The following is a 21,317-nucleotide window of genomic DNA, read 5'->3' as shown; positions in this document are numbered from 1 at the left end:
TGCTGGATGCATTACCTATGGCTTGCCTTATCACACCAAGGTAAGGTGGTTGGGCTGAGGTGCCGTGTAGAAGGGTTTCTTTAATCTACCAGAAGAAATTGAACTGTTCATGGAGAAAAAGGGTAAACCAGTGTTAGAATTTCAATCACCAGAATGGCTGCAAGATTTAGCATTCATCGTAGATATTACAGATCACTTGAATAATCTGAACAGAATGCTGGAAAGCTGTAAAAAAAGTTGTTACAGTATTTTTAAAGTATATATGTGTTCAAGTTGTGTGCGGGAGATACATCTGTCAGATGGTGACCTTGCTCATTTTCCTTGTCTAAAAGATGTGGTTGTGACAGCAGATAATGTTGACATGAATCGGTACAAAGACAGTATCAAGGGATTGCTGCGAGAGTTTCAGCAACGGTTTCAGATTTTTGATAAGCTTGAGACAGATTTCACAGATTTTCACTCACCATTTACAGCCAATGGCTCTGATCTGCCCGTCAACATCCAACTTGAAATGATTGACTTGCAGTGTGATTCAGGTTTGAAGAACAAATTTACTTCGGTGGGCTTGGTCACATTTTATCAGATGCGGCCTGGCTCAGGAAGAAGGACAACTGCAATCCCATCAACGTGGCGGAGCTGGATGCTGTGTTGAAGGGGGTTAACTTAGCACTGAGGTGAGGGCTGCGAACCATCGAGATTCGGACTGATTCTGTCACAGTACTTAAGATGGGTAGCATCAGTGATTACCAGTGAGCGAAGGGTGCGAACCAAAGGGGGCACAGAGATGCTGATAAGATGCCGTATGGGGATTCTGAGCGAGCTAGCTGCTGAGTTTGACCTGAGACTGAGTTTTTGTGTCCTCTAAGAAGAATTGAGGGGACGTCCTGACCAGAGTAAAGAAAGCCTGGTTGTAAGCGCTGTAGGATCTGGAGCAAGGAGTGGCTTTAGTTTGTCGACTGAGTAACTCGGAGCTGAGGAGACTGCATACTATGCATCACATGGGGGTGATGGACAAGACCATGTTCCTAGCCAGGAAAGTAGACTCTGATGTGACCTGGCAGAGTGTGCAGAAAGTAGTTGGGAGCTACGACGGATGCCAGTCCATTGACCCCGCTCCGGGTGTGCATGAGGTAGGAAGCATTCCAGTGGAACATAACCAGTAACGACTGGCAATTGTTGTGACGCACTACCAGTAAGGGACGTGGCCTTATGGAGGGATATGAAGACGGGGACCGTGGAGGAAATCAAAAGAATACTAAATGAGATATTCCTAGAACGAGGCTCCATGGATGAGCTGCTTGTGGACAATGGCATTGCATTTCGCTCAGAGCTGCTGAGGGAAATGCTCGACAAGTGGCATGTCAGTCGTTTCTTCAGAGCGGCATATCGGCCAAAAGGCAATGGGGTTGTAGAGAGGCATCATCGCACCAATCAAGACCATGGCAGAGAGGGGTCACACCTCACTGGCTGAGGCCGTTTTTTGGTATATGTCACCCAGGTCGGGACAGGCTAAGGAGTCAGTGCATTGTATTGCATCGCTGCAACTTGCAGAAGAGAAAGAGCATACCTTTGTGCAGGTCGGGGAAGAAGTCTGGGTTAAACCCCCAAATGCGCGGTGCACATCACAATGGAGAAAAGGGATCTTGTTCAAAACGGGGGCACCAGTTTTCATTTATGTTTTATGTAGTGTTTTTGGTACCGAAAGACTTTCAAACTTCGTATACTTATCTATTTTGTGTTATAGAACAGAAAAAAATTTTTGTATTCGGATTTATTTCATGTAAAAAATTGTCTTATTTCGATAATTTCAACCAATCACTGACAAGTATTCAGCTGTTTACACTTACTCCTACGGGGCGAAAAAATTCCATGTAAAAAACTTTATTTGTGTTTTTGTCTTTTGACAAATATGGCTACTCTAATTGTAGCGGAAAGTGTCCTTCCCATGGAGGAAGAAAGAGTATGTAAAAGTGTTTTCAAAGGAAAACCAAGTTTTGCACAGGCCGTTGGAGGTGACTCCATTGAAATAAAAATGTCAAAAGAAAGTCTGTATACATACCGGAAATATGTACAAAAGGTGGATGGTGAAACGAAGCTAATTCCACCACCCGAGGCAGTCAACGCAATTAAGGAAAAAATTGTGGTATACAAGGTATTCAACATTAAGGAAAAAAAAATTGCAGAGGCGCGTAATGAACTGGTGGAGCTGTGTTTGGCGCCAATTTGGTCGAAAGTCATTCATGTAAACCGCGGTACAAGAAGTGCAACTATCGAAGTTCACTTCGAGTCGGCGGAAGTGGCAAAGGAGGTTTCGACAGAAACCTTGAAAACAGAACTAATTATGCTGCTGCCCACTTACATGGGAAAACGAACAGCACATGTAACTGTAGAAGACATACCATTTAGGTATGACGTAATGTGGGCGGCAGCGGCCGTAATCTTCGACGTGGAAGAAAATATAGAAATTTTAAGCACAAGGAGAAGGAAAGCCACCGGTTGGAAAGGTCAGGCGCTTGAGATGATTGTCCAAGCGGAGAACAATACACTGGAAAATTTGCCCGACAGGGTGTCTGTGGGGGAGGGACATACCATTCGCGTGTCGGTTGAGGGACGGAGACCCAGATGTTTCAAGTGTGGACAGAAGGGTCACGTTCGCTCGGCCTGCACAAAAAATAAGAAAAACCCCATTAAAGCGAGTGGCGACGCTCCTGCGAAAGTGGACGAGGGAAGAAGAGAGTCAACAGTCACAGTTGCAGTGGAAAGCAGGAAGACGGAAGAAAGTGGAAAGCAGCAGGAGCGAGTAAGCGTGAGTACGTCTGAGAAAATGGTGACGGAGGAGGCATTTAAAACTGTTACAAACAAAAGGAAGACGCAATCCACTCCAGACTCCCCTCCCCAAACACACAAAAAAAAAGCTGCAAACTTGCAGACAGAGGAAAAAAAAAAAACCTCCCACACCTATCCCGCTGGTACAACACTCATAGGGCAGAATTTTAAGACCCCACCTAACCCTGTGTTGAAAGGTTGTAAAAAAAACGACAGGATAGTAGCCATAAACATGAAGAACGAGAAGGTGGTGAAATACACAAAGGCCCACCCTCGCGTAAAGTTCTTCAAAAGTGGTACGGAGGATGATAAATACCGCTACGCGAGGGTGGCCGAAGAGGATTATAAAGAAAGACTTTTTCAGGAACATGTGTTAAATAAATTTATTATAGACGTCTCCAATGACGTCAAGGAAGGCAGATTGATTGTCAGCCCGGCAGCCACCCCAACCCAGAGCCCGGTGGCAACCCCGAAAAAGGGCCCAGTAGAAGCGGAAGGAGTAGGGGAGGATGGCAAACAAAAAGTGCCATGCTCCCTCTCACAACCGTAAGTGTTTACTTTTACCCTTATTTTTTCCGATAATTAAGTTGGGTAGTTTAAATGTGCGTGGAATGAGGTCGAAATGGAAACAAGCTTGTTTTCTGGACGACCTCATTTCACATAGAATAGATGTGGCTGTGATCACCGAGTTCAAGTTGGAAGGACCTGGGGCGTTCTCGCCCCTCCTCAATGGCTACAAGAAATTTATTTCGCCGAGCCGGAGGGGAGGTGCAGTGGTTCTTTTTAAGGAGGACTTGGAGTTACAGATTCGTACTGTCTTTCTGGACCCAGAAGGTAGGCTGGTCGTCCTAGATGTGACACATGAAAGTAAGCAGTCCTTCAGGTTGGTGGCTGCCTATGCTCCTAACGGACAGAGGCAGTCGGGTTTTTTTCGGAACCTGGAGTACTTTTTATTGACGTCTAAAACCATAGTTTTGCTAGGGGACTTCAACACTATTCTCGATGCGCGCGTCGATAGTGTGGGCTCCACCGATAGGAAAGGGAATCCTTGCCTCAAGGGTCTACTAGAGAGTTTTAATCTAGTAGACCGCTTCCGACTGGATGAGCCGAGCGTTCCACAGTGGACGTGGAGTAACAACGACGGCTCACTCAGATCGTACATAGACAGAATTTTTGTTAGGGAAAGAGATAAGAATAGTTTTAGCTGTCCACATTTTTGTATTGTGCCTTACTCGGATCATAAACTTGTGACGTGTGAGGTGCATATAGATAAGTGTCATAAACAGGGACCCGGGTATTGGAAAATGAACAAGTCTATTTTGACTTGTTTAGCTTTTCGTACCCGGATTAAGGAGTTAGTGCAGAGGGCATTATGTGGCACCATCATTAATAATAGATGGTGGCACGCCCTCAAGAGAGCCATCCGTCTTGAGTCCATTAGATTTAGCAATCAGCTAAGTTTAGACAGGAATAGAATAGAGGGTGACTTAGTCAAGAGTCTAGACGAGGCAATGGAAGCTGGCTCCGCATCCAAAGTGACAGCAGCGAGAACGGTCTTGTACCGACACCTCAATGCCAAACACGAAGGGTGCCGAGTCAGAGCTAAAGTACGCGCTGGGAAACGAGAAGGTATCAACGTAGCCAGATGGGCTCGTCGTGTGGAGAGTCAGAAGGGCAAGAAGTCCTGCATTAAGTCTTTAACTGACGAGCAGGGGCGCAGGGTCTATGGACAGGAGGAGATGCAAAAGGCACTTCACCAGCATTTCGCTCGGGTGTTCGGGGAGAGTGGTCCGCTTGAGCATGGGGAGCCCTTAAGGGATTTCCTAGCTGGCGGGCCTCGACTCTCGGCGCGTGAGACGGAATGCTGTGAGGGCCCGATCACTCCCGTGGAGGTAAGAGAGGTGCTGGCCGGATGCGTCGCGGAAAAGGCTCCGGGACTGGATGGTCTGCCCTATGAGTTCTATCGTTTAATGCCGGACTTGTTTGGGGAGGTCCTGGCAGGCGTCTATACAAACTGGCAGCAGAATGGGAGGATTCCCAGTTCTGTAAGCCGGGGAGTTGTGACGCTGATCCAGAAGGACCCAAGCAAGGGGGATAGCATTAGTAATTACAGGCCCATAACTCTACTAAACGTAGAGTTAAAGATTTTGGCCAGGGTGTTAGCTAAAAGGTTGACGGCTGTCGCGGAGAAGCTTGTCGGGAAGGCACAAACCTGTGCAATCCCAGGCAGGTCGATCCAGGACAACCTTCACCTTCTTCGCTACACCTTAGACAGGGTTGGGAAATTAACCGGTAAAGGAGGGGCATTGGTCCACTTAGACCAAAGTAAAGCTTTCGATAGGGTAGACCATCGGTACCTGGGGGACGTCCTCGAAGCAGCTGGGTTGGGCCCAGGCTTTCGCGGGTTGATCTCCGCTATGTACAGCGGCATCAAGTCCACCGTCCAGATAAACGGTTACCTAACGGAGCCGTTTTCGATCATGCGGTCTGTTCGTCAGGGGTGTCCCCTATCCCCGGTCCTGTACGTCTTGGCCCTGGAGCCATTGTTGCGGAGGCTGGAGAAGTTGGGTGACATCCCTAATGAGATTGGATGCGGTAAGTTCACTTCTGCTTATGCGGACGACGTCACTCTCATCGTGTCTAAAGAAGCACAACTACCTCGTGTAGAAGAGGCTCTCCGAAGATACGAAGCGGTGGCAGGAGCAAAAGTTAACAAGGACAAGTCCATCGGTTTGCGCCTCGGCACCTGGAGGAACAAGCCGTTATCGTCCAGTGTCGTTGGACACTGGACAGATGGTCCTGTTAAGTTGCTTGGAGTCTGGTTTGGTTCAGACTCCCAGACGGAGAAGAATTGGAGCGAGGTAGTGAACAAGGTGGAGGCCATAGTTCGGAAGTGGTCCGAAAGGTTTCTGTCCTTGAAGGGTAGAGTGGAGGTGGTGCAGGTGTTTATAGCATCTGTAATCACCTACTGCCTGTCCGTTGTGCCTTGCCCCGATTGTTGGCTAAACAAGCTGGTAAGACTCCTCTTCCGCTTTTTGTGGAGGGGGGGAAAGCCACTTGTGAGGCGCTCCGTGTGCTGCCAGGAACCGCTAAAGGGTGGTTTGGGGATGCCCTGGCTAATGATGCGCAGACATGCGTTGAGGCTGAGACATCTCTGGTGCCACCTGGAGGGTGATAAGGTGTGGAGTCCGTTGGCGGAGGAGTTCTTGCCGCGACCGGCCTCGTTGGAAAGATTTAAACCCGGTCTCATTAAAAGACGTAATTTGACTTTATGGCAGAAGGAGTGCCGACAGGCACTCTGGTTTATCCATAAGACGGGCAAGGCTGGCTGCGGGAATACCACCTCGGTGTTCTACAGAGGGCTAGTGGAGGGCAAAAACGATGACGTCCTAGGAGAGGCTCTGGGGTTCGACGAGAACCAACTTACTGCACTGTTTAGTAAAACCTTCAAGTCGGAGTACATGGATAATTTCCAAATATCTCTGACTTGGCTGTGTTACAGGAATGCTCTACCTGTTCGCGAGAAGTTATCCAGGCACGGTTTAGCAGTGCCACCGACATGTCCAAGATGCGAGCGGGACAGTGAAACTGTTCTACACGCTTTTGTACATTGTCGGCAGCTCTCCAGCTTGATAATTTATGTAGAACACGTGTTGTCGCATCTGGGACGAGTACAGCTGTCGGCTGGGTCTATGATAAAGATGATACCGCCAACTGGACTCTCAAAGGAAGGTGAGGCATGCTTTTTCTGTACGGTAGCAGTATTGAAAGAGTGCATATGGAGGACAAGAATGGAAGGTTTGGGGACAGGGTCCTACATGTCCGGCCCTGGATTGCTGAATTACTTCAAATACCATCTGAAGAGCAAAATAGGGCTGGAAAAGAGAACCCTGCCAGCCAGAGTATATGAGCAGAGATGGAAGGAAGTGGTGAAAAAGGTGGGTGTAAGTCACCCAAACTAATCATCGAAAATAATAAAAGGCAAGCTGCTGGGCCTTATAGGCTGCCGGGTTGAAAAACCCAATCCTTCTGTTATTTTATATACGTGTTTAAGTATATGCGTGTGTATGTGTAGGGATGGATATGTGTGTGTATGTATGTATATGTATGTGTGGGTGTATATATATGTGTGTATGTATGTATATACATATATATATATATATATATATGTATATATGTGTGTATGGATGTGTGTGTGTATACGCATATGTATGCTTGTATAATTGAAAGAGGAAAAAAAAAAAAAAAGTCAATGAACATATATTAAAACTATCGTAATTTTTAAAAAAGACAATCGTAATTTTTTAAAAAATCATAGAACTCGCACATTTTGTTAATTTGTTTGTCCTGTATTGTACCCATCTGTGTTTCGATCCTTCGTGATCATAATAAAAATATTCAGAGGCAACAGACGTGTGTTCGTTTTACCTAACCCTAACCGACTTGCTCCTTCCCTCAAAAACCATGCCTTGTGCCTATAATAGAAAGGTTTATTAGCTACTGCCAATATGCTTCAGCCATTTTTTGACAAGGAAATAATAATTTTATCACCGCCGCGAATCGTTTGTTTACACAGTCAGCACTTAATTTTTACGGCTGAATGGACGTCAGTCATTGGTTGAAATTACAGAAATACGACAACTTTAACATGAAATAACTTGCGATGTACGTTTTTTTGTTAAGAAGACTAAGAGAAAAAGATGTTTTATATGACACATTCTACCAATATCCCAAGTTTCAAAGTGTTTCGTTAAGAAAACACTGGTTCCCCCGTTTTGAACAAGATCCGAGAAAAGGGACAATAACCTCTGTAAATTCAAGGAACAATGTGTCCGTAGATGGCATGTCACATCATGTTTTGTATGTGCGCAGGATCATCAATGCGTCGGAGGATGGCGCCAACAGTAATGGACAAGAGGACGAAGCCAGGGAACGAGGCAAGTGATGAAGTCTCACAACAGTCGCAGAGGTGCCCTCCTCACTGGTTGTCTAATTACGAGACAGGTTATTGTGTGTGGTCAGGGTTGAGGAGAGGGGCTGGGTAGGTTGGTTGAATGGTCTTCAGATCAGGTTGTGTTAGAGGGAGCGACCGGAAGTGAAGGAATACGCTGGTCCTGTCGTAAGTGGGGCCTGCAGGTCTCACCGGAAAGACTGCAATGGGCATGTGGGTTTGACGAGGCGCGAGCGGGCAGTTGGCAGTGAACAGCGTACGAGAGTAGACCTGTTAGAAGGTACGGCAGCAGACAGCACGTGGACGCTGTGGATGATCATTTCCACATAAGCAGGCGGTATGGCGGTAGGCAAGGCACGTAGAAGTTGTTAGCGATCCCTTCCAGATAGACAGGTAATACCACCATAATTCTCACTCTGTTTCTGTCTTTTCCTCCTTCACATCACAAACAAATAACAATAATATTAGATATTAAAGTAATATTAAATGATTAACATTCACATGATATTTCACACGATATAACAAAAAAATCGGTGTTTACCAAAATCATTGGCAATGACTGTAGCTCGATATTTTATTCTTCAATTAAACTTTTTAAAATTCCACTATATTTAAAAATGACTATATATCTGAAATTATTATTTTTTGTGTAGAAATAATACTCATGTATTTTTCTAGGTGCCTATTTAATGCATTTCATCATTTGTGTTTCCGAGTCTGTTTTTTTAACTTCTGTTGTAAAAGTTTACTTCGAGTTTATTGGCGCCTTGGGGCAGTTACTCAAGATATTTCACTAAAGACACAGACTTGTGTAGCAGGGCAGTTAAGTTATAATAATACAGATATTTTAGCAAAGGTCGTACACGAGTTATGTAAAACCGTTTTGATGTTGTTATGCACACACACACACATTGATATTAATTCTATTCACCACTTTGTATGAAATCAATGATTAAGTAGATTGACATTAACTACACGTGTGTGAAGACTGGATGTTTCAATATATAACGTTCAACAAATACCTTTTAGATGTGCATTTTGATTTTTCTTGGAATTTGATGGGTGAGCAAAAAATAAAGGCGTCGATAATTCGGAGCTAATGCAGAATTGCCCCTCGCCTTGAAAAATTCATTAAAATTTTTTTTTTTTTTGGATTCCTACGTTCTAGATGTTGGAGATTAGATGATCCGATAATCGTAAGTAATAATTGAATGTAAATTAAATATACACCATTTTATGAGAAACAAACATTAATATTTAATAATTAGGCAGATCGCCTTATTTTAATATTATAAAGTTTAATAAGGGGCTCAAAGTTCACCCGGTAGAGATGGACTATATGTAATCTGAACCTTCCCCCCCCCCTTATTAATTAATTTTTTTTACGGAATCCCACGTTTTAGGCTATGGAGATTCCGATTCTGAAAAAAAATTTTTTGAAAAATTTCAATCCCCACCACCACCAAGCAGGCTATTTACATGCTAGAAATAACAGCCAAATCTCACAAAACTAGTGTTAGGGTTAGGGTTAGGTTTACCCTGTGGATCTATATAAAAACCGGGGGGGGGGGGGAATCGAAATTTTGAAATTGAGATTTTTGAAAATCTTTTTTCAGAATCGGAATCTCCATAGCCTAAAACGTGGGATTCCGTAAAAAAACAAAATTTTAAAGGGGGGGGTATACCCAGATTACATATACTCCATCTCCACCGTTTCTTGCATTTTCGGAATCTCCGTCATCTAAAGCAAGAAAAAAAAATTTCGAAAAAAGGGAAATCACTCTGAAAGAAATATTTACAGAAAGGTGAGTAGATTGATTACATTATGCTATCGCAGGTTTGTGAGATTTGGCTATTGTTTCCAGCATGTGGATACCCTGCCTGGAGGCCCGAGGGTATATATATGTATATATCAACATCATCGTTTAACGTCCACTTTTCATGCTAGCATGGGTTGGACGATTTGACTGAGGACTGGTGAACCAGATGGCAACACCAGGCTCCAATCTGATTTGACAGAGTTTCTACAGCTGGATGTCCTTCCTAACGCCAACCACTCCGAGAGTGTAGTGGGTGCTTTGAGCCAGTCCAGAGGCACTGGCAACGATCTCGCTCGAATGTCTTTACACGTGCCGCCGGCACAAGTGCCAGGAAGGCGACGCTGGACACAGGTGCCATCACGATTTCGCTTTCGCTTGCCCCAACAGGTCTTTGCAAGCCGAGTTATGTGTCCAGCATAAGTGGGCTGGCAGAGGCCTTGGATTTAGGTCTCACTAGGCTTGCCGGGTCTTCTCACGCACAGCATATTTCCAAAGGTCTCGGTCAGAAGTCATCGCCTCGGTGAGGCCCAATGTTCGAAGGTCGTGCCTCACCACTTCATCCCAGGTCTTCCTGGGCCTACCTCTTCCACAGGTTCCCTCAACTGCTAGGGTGTGGCAATTTTTCACACAGCTATTCTCACCATATGACCATACCAGTGCAATCGTCTCTCTTGCATACCACAACTGATGCTTCTTAGATTCAACTTTTCTCTCAAGGTACTTACACTCTGTCTAGTATGCACACTGACTTTACACATCCATCGGAGCATTTGGCATGCATCTCTTCAGCAGTCACAGCCCATGTTTCACTGCCATGAAGCATGGCTGTTCGTACACATGCGTCATACAGTCTGCCTTTTACTCTGAGCGAGAGACCCTTTGTCGCCAGCAGAGGTAAGAGCTCTCTGAACTTTGCCCAGGCTATTCTTATATATATATATATATATCTTGTTGAAAAATTGAAATTTTACAAACATTTTTTTTTCAGAATCATAATCTTTGTATTTTTCCATGTATTTCGCAAAAAAAAAAAAAAATAAATAAATAAATAAATTCTGGATAAATTGAAAAAAGAGGGTGGGGTTGAAAATGCGATTTTTGAAATTTTATCGGATCCTCCATAACCAAAAACGTGAGATTCTTTAAAAAAAAAAGATCAATATATAATCCATTTTTTAGAAAGTTATGACGGAAAAATTGGATCTTGTGAATTTTCTGAAAGTCCCCACTCTCATACCCCAGGGTTGTCAGCGCGCATTTTTATTTCATATTCGTTTTCTACACCAGGCTAGTTTACTTTTTGGTCAAACTAAGGGTTTGACCCGAGCAAAAAAAAAAATATATATATATATATAGTGTAACAGGTCAGCTCCTGCTTCATAGAAATCCTGCCTAACTAGAAGTCCATTTCACAGCAGACCAGCTCCCTGGCTAGCCCGCAGCAAGGTTCCTGTCTACAGTTCTTCCATCATAAATCTTTGGATAATACCCTGCAAGGCTTACTGTTCAAGAGTCTGTGAGTGAGTGACTCACCAAAATAAAGCTTTCTTTGAGCCCATTGAAAGAATAATCTGTTTAGCATGAAAGATGAAGTCATACTAAATTAATCATATTTATGATGAAAGTAAACAAACAAAATTTGTTTTTAGAAGCGTTGAGATGTATTGTAAGATACAGGAATAAATTTATTTCTCAAACGCATGATAATGCTACAAATAGCTTGATCAGGATAAATTATCCATATAATGCAGAAAAATACGTTACTGGCCAGCCACGAGACTCGAACTCACATCTCTGTGATTACAGGCAGTTTAGTTTGATGGTAAAACACTTGACGCGTAATCACAGAGATGTGAGTTCAAGTCTCATGGCTGGCCAGTAGTGTATTTTTCTGCATTATATAGATAATTTAGCCTGATCACGCTATTTTATAGCATTATCACGCGTTTGAGAAATAGATTTATTTCTGAATCATATTTATGTTTTATATTTTAATATATTTAAATTCATTTACTATATTACAATCATCATCATCGTTTAACATTCAATTTTCCATGTTTGCATATGTCAGATGGAATTTGTTGAAGCAAATTTTATACAGTTACATGCCCTTTTGTAGATAGCCCTCAGCTGTTTTCAAGCAAGGTAACAATTCCCATGGCCAGATATGTTTTTCACAGGAAAACATCACTTGTATGCTGGTGCAGTTCATTTACAACCATCACATGATGACAAAACAAAGGTGCTCTCAAGCATAAACACACATACGTACATACTAAATCATATGATCAAAGAGGCTAGAGTAGCCTGCATTGGCAAGACATGTAGTAAAAACGAAAAAAATACATTGAACTTTTTCTGAAGAATGATACTGCCCAAAATCCCTCACAGCTAGGTCACTATATACTCTTTGTATTCAATATACATGTGCGTGTATATAGATAAGTGCCAATGCACAAAATTCTTAGACCTGTTGCTTTTGCCAAATATTAATAAAAATATGCATATACCCATATTTTGTATTCTATTTTTTTGTATTTGCACCAACATATCTATATATACATGTGTGTGTGTGTAGATACAAATATATACAACAGGTTTCTACACAAATGTCGTGTTGAAATTCACTTTCAAGACTGCTTCGCCTGGAATAGAAGACACATGCCCAAAGTGCCACCACATAATTAGAAGACAAGCATCTTCATCACACACCCATGCCTATTCTACACAATAATATACATCTTCAAGGCACTTATGCCGGTGGCATATGTAATGGACTTTTGAGCGAGATCGTTGCCAGTGCCCCAGGACTGGCTCTTGTGCGGGTGGCACATAAAATACACCATTTTGAGCGTGGCCGTTGCCCGTACCGCCTGACTGGCCTTCGTGTTTGTGGCACGTAAAACACCCACTACACTCAGAGTGGTTGGCGTTAGGAAGGGCATCCAGCTGTAGAAACTCTGCCAAATCAGATTGGAGCCTGGTGTAGCCTTCGGGTTCCACCAGTCCTCAGTCAAATCGTCCAACCCATGCTAGCATGGAAAGCGGACGTTAAACAATGATGATGATGAAGGGAGGTGGAATACAGTTCAATTATCCAGGTAGATGTTTATTCCTACAGCTTGTCTCTATTAGAAATATACTTAAATTTATTCTGTTGTATTTTAAGTCTTCCCTGTATCTTATACTGTTGTTTCTCTATTATTTCAGGCATTGGCACCAAAGAATTTTATACAGCAGATACATCCTCAATAATTCTTACTTTAAGGCTCAAGGAAAATTTTAAACAGAACAGATGTGACATTCCGTATATAAATCTATGGCAAATTACAGGGAAATATTTTATTTTTTTCTGAACAGATTCACAACAATAATTCTTTTGTTGACTGTCTGGAATGTGGAAAAGATGACTTTACATTTGAATTAAATTTGGACAAAGTTAAAAAGGAGTTTGTACATCAATGTACATATTGCTAAGGACCACAGTAGAAGAAATATTTAACAGGAATAAACTATAGAAATCTAAATAAGATTAACACCTCAGTAGAGCACAAGAAAAGAAAAACAATGGAAGATGAATAGTGTGAATAAGTTTAAATATAAAACAGTATCAAAAAAGAAAAGGAAAACGTCACACCAGTGTGATATTTGTAGGAAATTATTCTCTAACAATCCTACATTAATAACACACAAATGCACTCATACAGGAGAAAAACCATATCGTTGTGATGTCTGTGGTAGATCGTTCTCTCAAAACCAACAACTAATTAAACACAGCCGCAAGCATACAGGTAAGAAACCATATCATTGTGATACCTGTGGTAAATCATTCTCTCAAAAACAACAACTAAATAAGCACAGCCGCAAGCATACAGGTGAGAAACCATATCATTGTGATACCTGTGGTAAATCATTCTCTCAAAATCAACAACTAATTAAACACAACCGCAAGCATACAGGTGAGAAACCATATCATTGTGATACCTGTGATAAATCGTTCTCTCAAAAAAAACTTCTAATTATACACAACCGCAAGCATACAGGTAAGAAACCATACCATTGTGATACCTGTGATAAATCATTCTCTCAAAAACAACAACTAAATAAGCACAGCCGCAAGCATACAGGTGAGAAACCATATCATTGTGATACCTGTGGTAAATCATTCTCTCAAAATCAACAACTAATTAAACACAACCGCAAGCATACAGGTGAGAAACCATACCATTGTGATACCTGTGATAAATCGTTCTCTCAAAAAAAACTTCTAATTATACACAACCGCAAGCATACAGGTAAGAAACCATACCATTGTGATACCTGTGATAAATCATTCTCTCAAAAAAAACTTCTAATTATACACAGCCGCAAGCATACAGGTAAGAAACCATATCATTGTGATACCTGTGGTAAATCATTCTCTCAAAAACAACTAAATAAGCACAGCCACAAGCATACAGGTGAGAAACCATATCATTGTGATACCTGTGATAAATCGTTCTCACAAAAACAACAACTAAATAAGCACAGCCGCAAGCATACAGGTGAGAAACCATATCATTGTGATACCTGTGGTAAATCATTCTCTCAAAATCAACAACTAATTAAACACAACCGCAAGCATACAGGTGAGAAACCATATCATTGTGATACCTGTGATAAATCATTCTCTCAAAAAAAACTTCTAATTATACACAGCCGCAAGCATACAGGTAAGAAACCATACCATTGTGATACCTGTGATAAATCGTTCTCTCAAAAAAAACTTCTAATTATACACAGCCTCAAGCATACGGGTAAGAAACCATACCATTGTGATACCTGTGATAAATCGTTCTCTCAAAAAAAACTTCTAATTATACACAGCTGCAAGCATACAGGTAAGAAACCATATCATTGTGATACCTGTGATAAATCGTTCTCTCAAAAACAACAACTAAATAAGCACAGCCGCAAGCATACAGGTGAGAAACCATATCATTGTGATACCTGTGATAAATCGTTCTCTCAAAAACAGCAACTAATTAAACACAACCGCAAGCATACAGGTGAGAAACCATATCATTGTGATACCTGTGATAAATCGTTCTCTCAAAAACAACAACTAAATAAGCACAGCCGCAAGCATACAGGTGAGAAACCATATCATTGTGATACCTGTGATAAATCATTCTCTCAAAAAAAACTTCTAATTATACACAGCCGCAAGCATACAGGTAAGAAACCATATCATTGTGATACCTGTGATAAATCGTTCTCTCAAAAACAACAACTAATTAAACACAACCGCAAGCATACAGGTGAGAAACCATATCATTGTGATACCTGTGATAAATCGTTCTCTCAAAAAAAACTTCTAATTATACACAACCGCAAGCATACAGGTAAGAAACCATACCATTGTGATACCTGTGATAAATCGTTCTCTCAAAAACAACAACTAAATAAGCACAGCCGCAAGCATACAGGTGAGAAACCATATCATTGTGATACCTGTGATAAATCGTTCTCTCAAAAACAGCAACTAATTAAACACAACCGCAAGCATACAGGTGAGAAACCATATCATTGTGAGATCTGTGATAAATCATTCTCTCGAAATCTACAGCTAAAGAAACACCAGCATAAGCATAAAGTTGAGAAACCATTTGATTGTGATACCTGTGGTAAATCATTCTCTGGAAATCAACAACTAATTCAACATAAGCAAATTCATACAGAAGGGAAACTGTATTTTTGTAGTGTCTGTGGTGAAGTGTTCTCTGGAATTCAAAAACTAATTCAACACAGTGAAACTCACACAGGAAAGAAACTATATTATTGCAATATCTGTGGTGAATCATTCTCTCGAAAACAACGACAAATTGAACACAGAGAAGGTCATACAGTAGAGAAACCATGTCATTGTGATATCTGTGGTAAATCATTCTCTAGTAATGAAAGTCTAATTAAACACATAGAAAGACTTGCAGGAGTGAAACCATATCATTGTGATATCTGTGGTAAATCATTCGCTAAAAATCAAAAACTAATTCAACACAAACAAACTCATACAGGAGAGAGACTGTATAGTTGTGGTTTCTGTGGTGAATTCTTCTCTCAAAAACAACAAAGAAATCAACACAGAAAAATTCATGCAGGAGAGAATCTATATGATTGTGGTATTTGTGGTAAATCATTTTCTCAAAAACAACATCTAATTCAACACAGACAATGTCATATGGACGTGAATCCATATCACTGTTATATCTGTGGTAGCTCCTTCCCTAAAAATGAACAACTAATTAAACACCACAGGAAGCATACTGGAGGGAAACAAGAAAATTGTGATATATAGTAAATCATTATCTTGAAATTAATAACTAATTAAGCACATCCTTATTCATACATGGAACAAAGCATATTATTGATATCTGTGGTAACACATTCTCTCAAAATTAACAACTGTATTCATACTGGTGGGAGACTATGCCTATATCATTGTGATATCTATGTTAAGTCATTCTCTGGAAGTGGTAACTTAACTTCACAGAAACGTATCCATACAGAGAAACCATATCACTGTATGTTGTAAATCATTCTCTGAGAGCACTAAGTTAGCTAGACATGAACTTATTCATACAGGTGAGAAATCACATCACTGAGATTGATGGCAAATCATTTCCTCAATGTCAACACCTAACTGTTCATTAACATATTCATGCTGGAGAGAAGCCATATTAGTGGCAAATTATTCTCTCAAAATATTTACTTTAAAAAACGTGTATGCACTCATATACTACAGTAACTGTATCAATATAAAGATTAAAGTTAATGATAGTTTCAATAAATGATGAATTTATGTTGTATGGTGTTTAATATAACTTTATTTACCTTTTTTGTCCAAATTCATGTTATGGCACTTCTGAGATATTTTTCTTTATTATTTAGTTTTTTATTGTGTATCTGTGCATGTATTATGCATATGTGTACATCTATCTCCTTGTATATATATATATATATATATATATATGAAATAGATGTAAATACACATATGAGTGTATATCTGTTTATGTATATACAACCCATGACAGCGTAGAAAGTGGATGTAAATTGATGATAATTTATATGTATATATCGCCAAAGTGCATTCTACACCTTCACCGTTGCCAAAATCTAAGCGCATTTACTCACAGCAGACCGTCCCTGCCCCATTAAGCAGTTGCTTGCCCACAAAGGCATTGTGGGACTGTTGGTAATTGCAATTCATGCTTCAGCCAATACCTGTTTATCTCATGCATGAGGACCTATTGCCATCAGGCAAGTACCCATAAAAATCTTTTTCTCTAGATGCTGAAAACTACCCCCAAACTACTCTCTCATGCTTTCTAGGTCCACAACCTTAGAGCTGCCACGGCCAACATTGACATGCTGAAAGGTAGGTCGGGTAAGATTGTTGAAATGCTGAAGCAGGGGCATGTAGATGAGTAAGAGGGAAGCTGAAGGGGAGTTTCATCTAGGCTGCTTGTGGGCAAGGAACATAGAAATTCTTATGTTGGGGACATTAGGAAGTATAGGGATTGTTCTTTTGGCAGAGAAACAGATAGGTAAGATGACAGACAGGGTGTATAATAGCATTATGAAGCTAAGATTGATGTTGAACGATGTAACATATATCTGCATATTTTCTACACTAGACTGGCAGATGAACAGAGGGACCACTTTTACAAGTCTTTTTTGCAGAATATGTTGATGATGAAACAATGACTTCAGGAATCCTGACAGCTATTTGAGGAACCAACAATCTAGTGGGCATACAAACCAGATTATCTATATTCTCTCCAGAAACAAGTACAAGAGGTTGTCTGCTTTTCCTGCGTGAAGAATGTACAACTCATTTTAAGCTAGTGGTTAATAACTTACTAATTAAGGCCAGAAAGATCCAGAACACAAACCCATATGGAAGCTGAAGGATCTTTCAAATTGTCAGAGATTTAGAGATGTTCTAATTGAAGCATTTGATGAGAAGGGGGAATAGATAGTGTCATATGACGGAAAAACTGGGAATTCTTAAAGGATAACCAAATCTATGGTTGGAACAAAGCTTTTGCCAAATTTTACTCAGTCAACCACTCTCATCCTTGCATGTACACTGCATGTCAAATTATTAGGCAGCTCAGTTTTTTCACAATGATAGAGTATTTATTCATTGGAATCCAGATATTTTCCCATTGCATCATGATAACACCCATCTGCATGTACTGTACCAAAATAACTCTGATCCGTCCATATGTAATGAAACAACAGCCATTTTTGTTAATAGGCATAATTTTTACCATCCTAAATTATTAGGTCGGTCTAATAAAAATGCTAATTATGCAAAAACAATAATTTATTTAATGTTTATTTTTGCATAATTTTGCGTTTGTGACAATTTTTAACAACAAAAACTGACCTTATCCTCATGGCTGGTGACATCTGGACATGTTGGGCAGTACTCCAGTGGATTTCCTGGTCTGCATGGAGGTTACAGTTTTGGTTCTTGAAATGAGAAACGAGTAAGCTTGCTGGAGTTACGTGATGCTAATGACTTGCTTTTTCGCAATACTAACCACAGAATTCCTGACAGCTATTTGACCACCAAACAATTTGGTGGGCAGCACACAAGCCAGATTGTCTACATTCTCTCTGGAAATGGGCACAGGGGGTGTTCATAGGTTAGCAGTTAATAACTTAGGAATTGAGGCTAGAAGGACTCAAAACAAACTATGGAAAACAAAAGGAGGAGCTTCTCTATGAAATATCTATCTGACTCTCTGCATCAACAGAAAGGGCTGGGCCATATACATTGCAAGTTCCTGTCTATCTGTCTTGTCCTTTTTTCTCTCACCCTGTCTCCCTTTGAGGAGATATTCTATCTGGGAACTACTGAAACTGCTACTGTTTGTATACATCATCATCATCATCGTTTAACGTCCGCTTTCCATGCTAGCATGGGTTGGACGATTTGACTGAGGAATGGTGAAACCGGATGGCAACACCAGGCTCCAGTCTGATTTGGCAGAGTTTCTACAGCTGGATGCCCTTCCTAACGCCAACCACTCAGAGAGTGTAGTGGGTGCTTTTACGTGTCACCCGCACGAAAACGGCCACGCTCGAAATGGTGTCTTTTATGTGCCACCCGCACAAGCCAGTCCAGGGGCACTGGCAACGATCTCGCTCGAAAATCCTACAGGAGCCAGTCAGGCGGTACTGGCAACGGCCACGCTCAAAATGGTGCATCTCATGTGCCGCCCGCACAAGAACCAGTCCAGGGGCACTGGCAACGATCTTACTTGGCTTGCCGGGTCTTCTCACGCACAGCACATTTCCAAAGGTCTCGGTCCGTAGTCATCGCCTCGGTGAGGCCCAATGTACGAAGGTCTTGCCTCACCACCTCAGCCCAGGTCTTCCTGGGCCTACCTCTTCCACGGGTTCCCTCAACTGTTAGGGTGTGGCACTTTTTCACGCAGCTATCCTCCTCCATTCTCACAACATGTCCATACCAGCGCAATCGTCTCTCTTGCACGCCACAACTGATGCTTCTAATGTTCAGCTTTTCTCTCAAGATACTTACACTCTGACGGGTATTCACATTGACATTACACATCCAACGGAGCATACTGGCTTCATTCCTTGCGAGCTTACGTATGTCCTCAGCAGTTACAGCCCATGTTTCACTGCCATGTAGCATGGTTGTTCGTACGCATGCATCATACAGTCTGCCTTTTACTCTGAGTGAGAGTCCCTTTGTCGCCAGCAGGGGTAAGAGCTCTCTAAACTTTGCCCAGGCTATTCTTATTCTAGCAGCTACACTTTCAGCGCACCCACCCCCACTACTAACTTGGTCGCCCAGATAGCGGAAGCTATCGACTACCTCTAGTTTTTCACCCTGGAATGAGATAGAAGTTGTTTCCTGTTTGTTTGCAGTCTTTATTGCACCTGAACATCTGCCACAAACAAAAACTAACTTGCTAGTTAACCTGCCTTTGATGTTGCTGCACCTCTTATGTGTCCATAGCTTGCACCGGGTACATCTTATAGAGTTACTACCTACTCCTTTTCTACATACTGAGCAGGGCCATCTACCTGAAGGGGTTTGTGTTTTATCTACCTTCCTACTTATTAGGATTTTGGTTTTAGCTAGGTTGACTCTAAGGCCCTTCAATTCTAGACCTTGCTTCCACACCTGAAACTTCTCCTCTAGTTCTGATAGTGATTCCGCAATTAGGGCAAGGTCATCAGCATAGAGGAGCTCCCAGGGGCAACCTGTCTTGAACTCCTCTGTGATTGCCTGGAGGACTATGGTAAATAATAGGGGGCTGAGGATGGAACCTTGGTGGACCCCTACCTGTACCCGGAATTCATTGCTGTACTCATTTCCAACCCTCACCTTACTGGCAGCATCTCTGTACATGGCTCGCACAGCTCTCACTAACCATTCTTCTATCCCAAGTTTCCTCATTGACCACCAGATAAGGGATCGGGGGACCCTGTCAAAGGCTTTCTCCATGTCAACGAAAGCCAGGTACAGAGGTTTATCCTTAGCTAGGTATTTCTCCTGCAACTGTCTCACTAGAAATATATATTTATATATATATATAGGAAGGGCATCCAGCTGTAGAAACTCTGCCAAATTAGATTGGAGCCTGGTGTTGCCATCCAGTTTCACCAGTCCTCAGTCAAATCGTCCAACCCATGCTAGCATGGAAGGCGGACGTTAAACGATGATGATATATATATATGTGCGTAGGTCAGACAATCTGTATGTGTTATGTGGGTATGTTAATCTCTCTCTTTCTGACTGTCTTGTCTCCCTCCTCTCTCTCCTTGGAGAGACATTATGACTTCTGGGAACTGTACTGAAACCACTACTATTAGTGGTGGCTGGCTGTTGCAGACAATTCCTCAGTTATAATCAGACAGTCTGAACCCACTACAAATATGTTGTGGAATAAAAAATTTATCTACTGTCATGGAAAAAGTGTAACTGTAAAAATGCAGAATTATTGGAGTAATGGGCATTCAAAAAAGTATGTATGTATAGAAATATATGAATGAATTGTTTAAGATTCAAATCAAAGAAGCGCAATAATAATGTTTAGCAGTTCAAAACTGAGTAGTGAAATGCAGAATTAGGTTAGCTGATCAAAAGAATCAAATATTGATCGCTTCACTAAAAACTTCAGGTGGTATGGGTTATTTCCCTTGGGTTGTTTAAATATAATATTAGTAATATGCAGTAGATAGAAGGATCCATTTGAAGGGACCTATTATTGATTTTTTTTCAACAATCTAAGTATGTCACGAAGTTTCCAGACATGAGTTCTACTCACATGTCAAAGTATAAAAGTGATATTGTCTGCAAAAATTAGAAATTGGACGCACAAAAAAATCAGTATTAAAAGTAATCGAACATAAACAATGAAACCTGTAAAATATTTCTAAATTCGATGGCTCAATTAGTTTCATGAAAATGTTGTATGAAATGTAAATAAGCAATAAATATTATGATTTGCAAAATAAGTATAAGTGATACATGTGACATAATAAAAATCTGTAAATGTACAACCATCCAGATATCTGAGTACTTTATTATTTTTTCTAATATGCGTATATATATGTGTGTGTGTATATATATATATATATATATATATATATATATATATATATACACACATATATATATATGCATATTAGAA

At 41.1% G+C, this 21,317-nt stretch overlaps 3 protein-coding genes across 4 annotated transcripts in view; 2 read left to right on the top strand and 1 right to left on the bottom strand.

The window, feature by feature from the left end:
• LOC106881502 (uncharacterized) overlaps window positions 1-21,317 on the bottom strand; it is a 69,588-nt gene that overhangs the window by 8,219 nt on the left and 40,052 nt on the right. The window lies entirely within an intron of this gene.
• LOC106881500 (general transcription factor II-I repeat domain-containing protein 2B-like) lies at window positions 110-652 on the top strand. The gene has a single exon (XM_014931905.1). The coding sequence runs from the start codon at window positions 110-112 to the stop codon at window positions 650-652; it is 543 nt and encodes a 180-aa protein (XP_014787391.1).
• On the top strand, window positions 7,398-16,445 carry LOC106881501 (uncharacterized). 2 transcript variants are annotated; one of them, XM_089344003.1, is made up of 3 exons: window positions 7,398-8,170; window positions 8,946-8,973; window positions 12,808-16,445. In XM_089344003.1, exon 3 carries the CDS (start codon window positions 13,172-13,174, stop codon window positions 15,932-15,934), a length of 2,763 nt encoding a protein of 920 aa, XP_089200129.1. In that variant the 5' UTR covers window positions 7,398-8,170; window positions 8,946-8,973; window positions 12,808-13,171; the 3' UTR covers window positions 15,935-16,445. The 2 variants fall into 2 exon arrangements, with proteins under 2 accessions (XP_089200129.1, XP_089200130.1); XM_089344004.1 differs by lacking the exon at window positions 8,946-8,973 and having other exon boundaries at window positions 7,632-8,170.

Source organism: Octopus bimaculoides, chromosome 28 (assembly GCF_046866305.1).
Source record: "Octopus bimaculoides isolate indiv1 chromosome 28, ASM4686630v1, whole genome shotgun sequence".
NCBI lineage: Eukaryota > Metazoa > Mollusca > Cephalopoda > Octopoda > Octopodidae > Octopus > Octopus bimaculoides.
The sequence above is the reverse complement of the archived record's forward strand: the minus strand, read 5'-3'. Positions and strand labels throughout refer to the sequence as shown.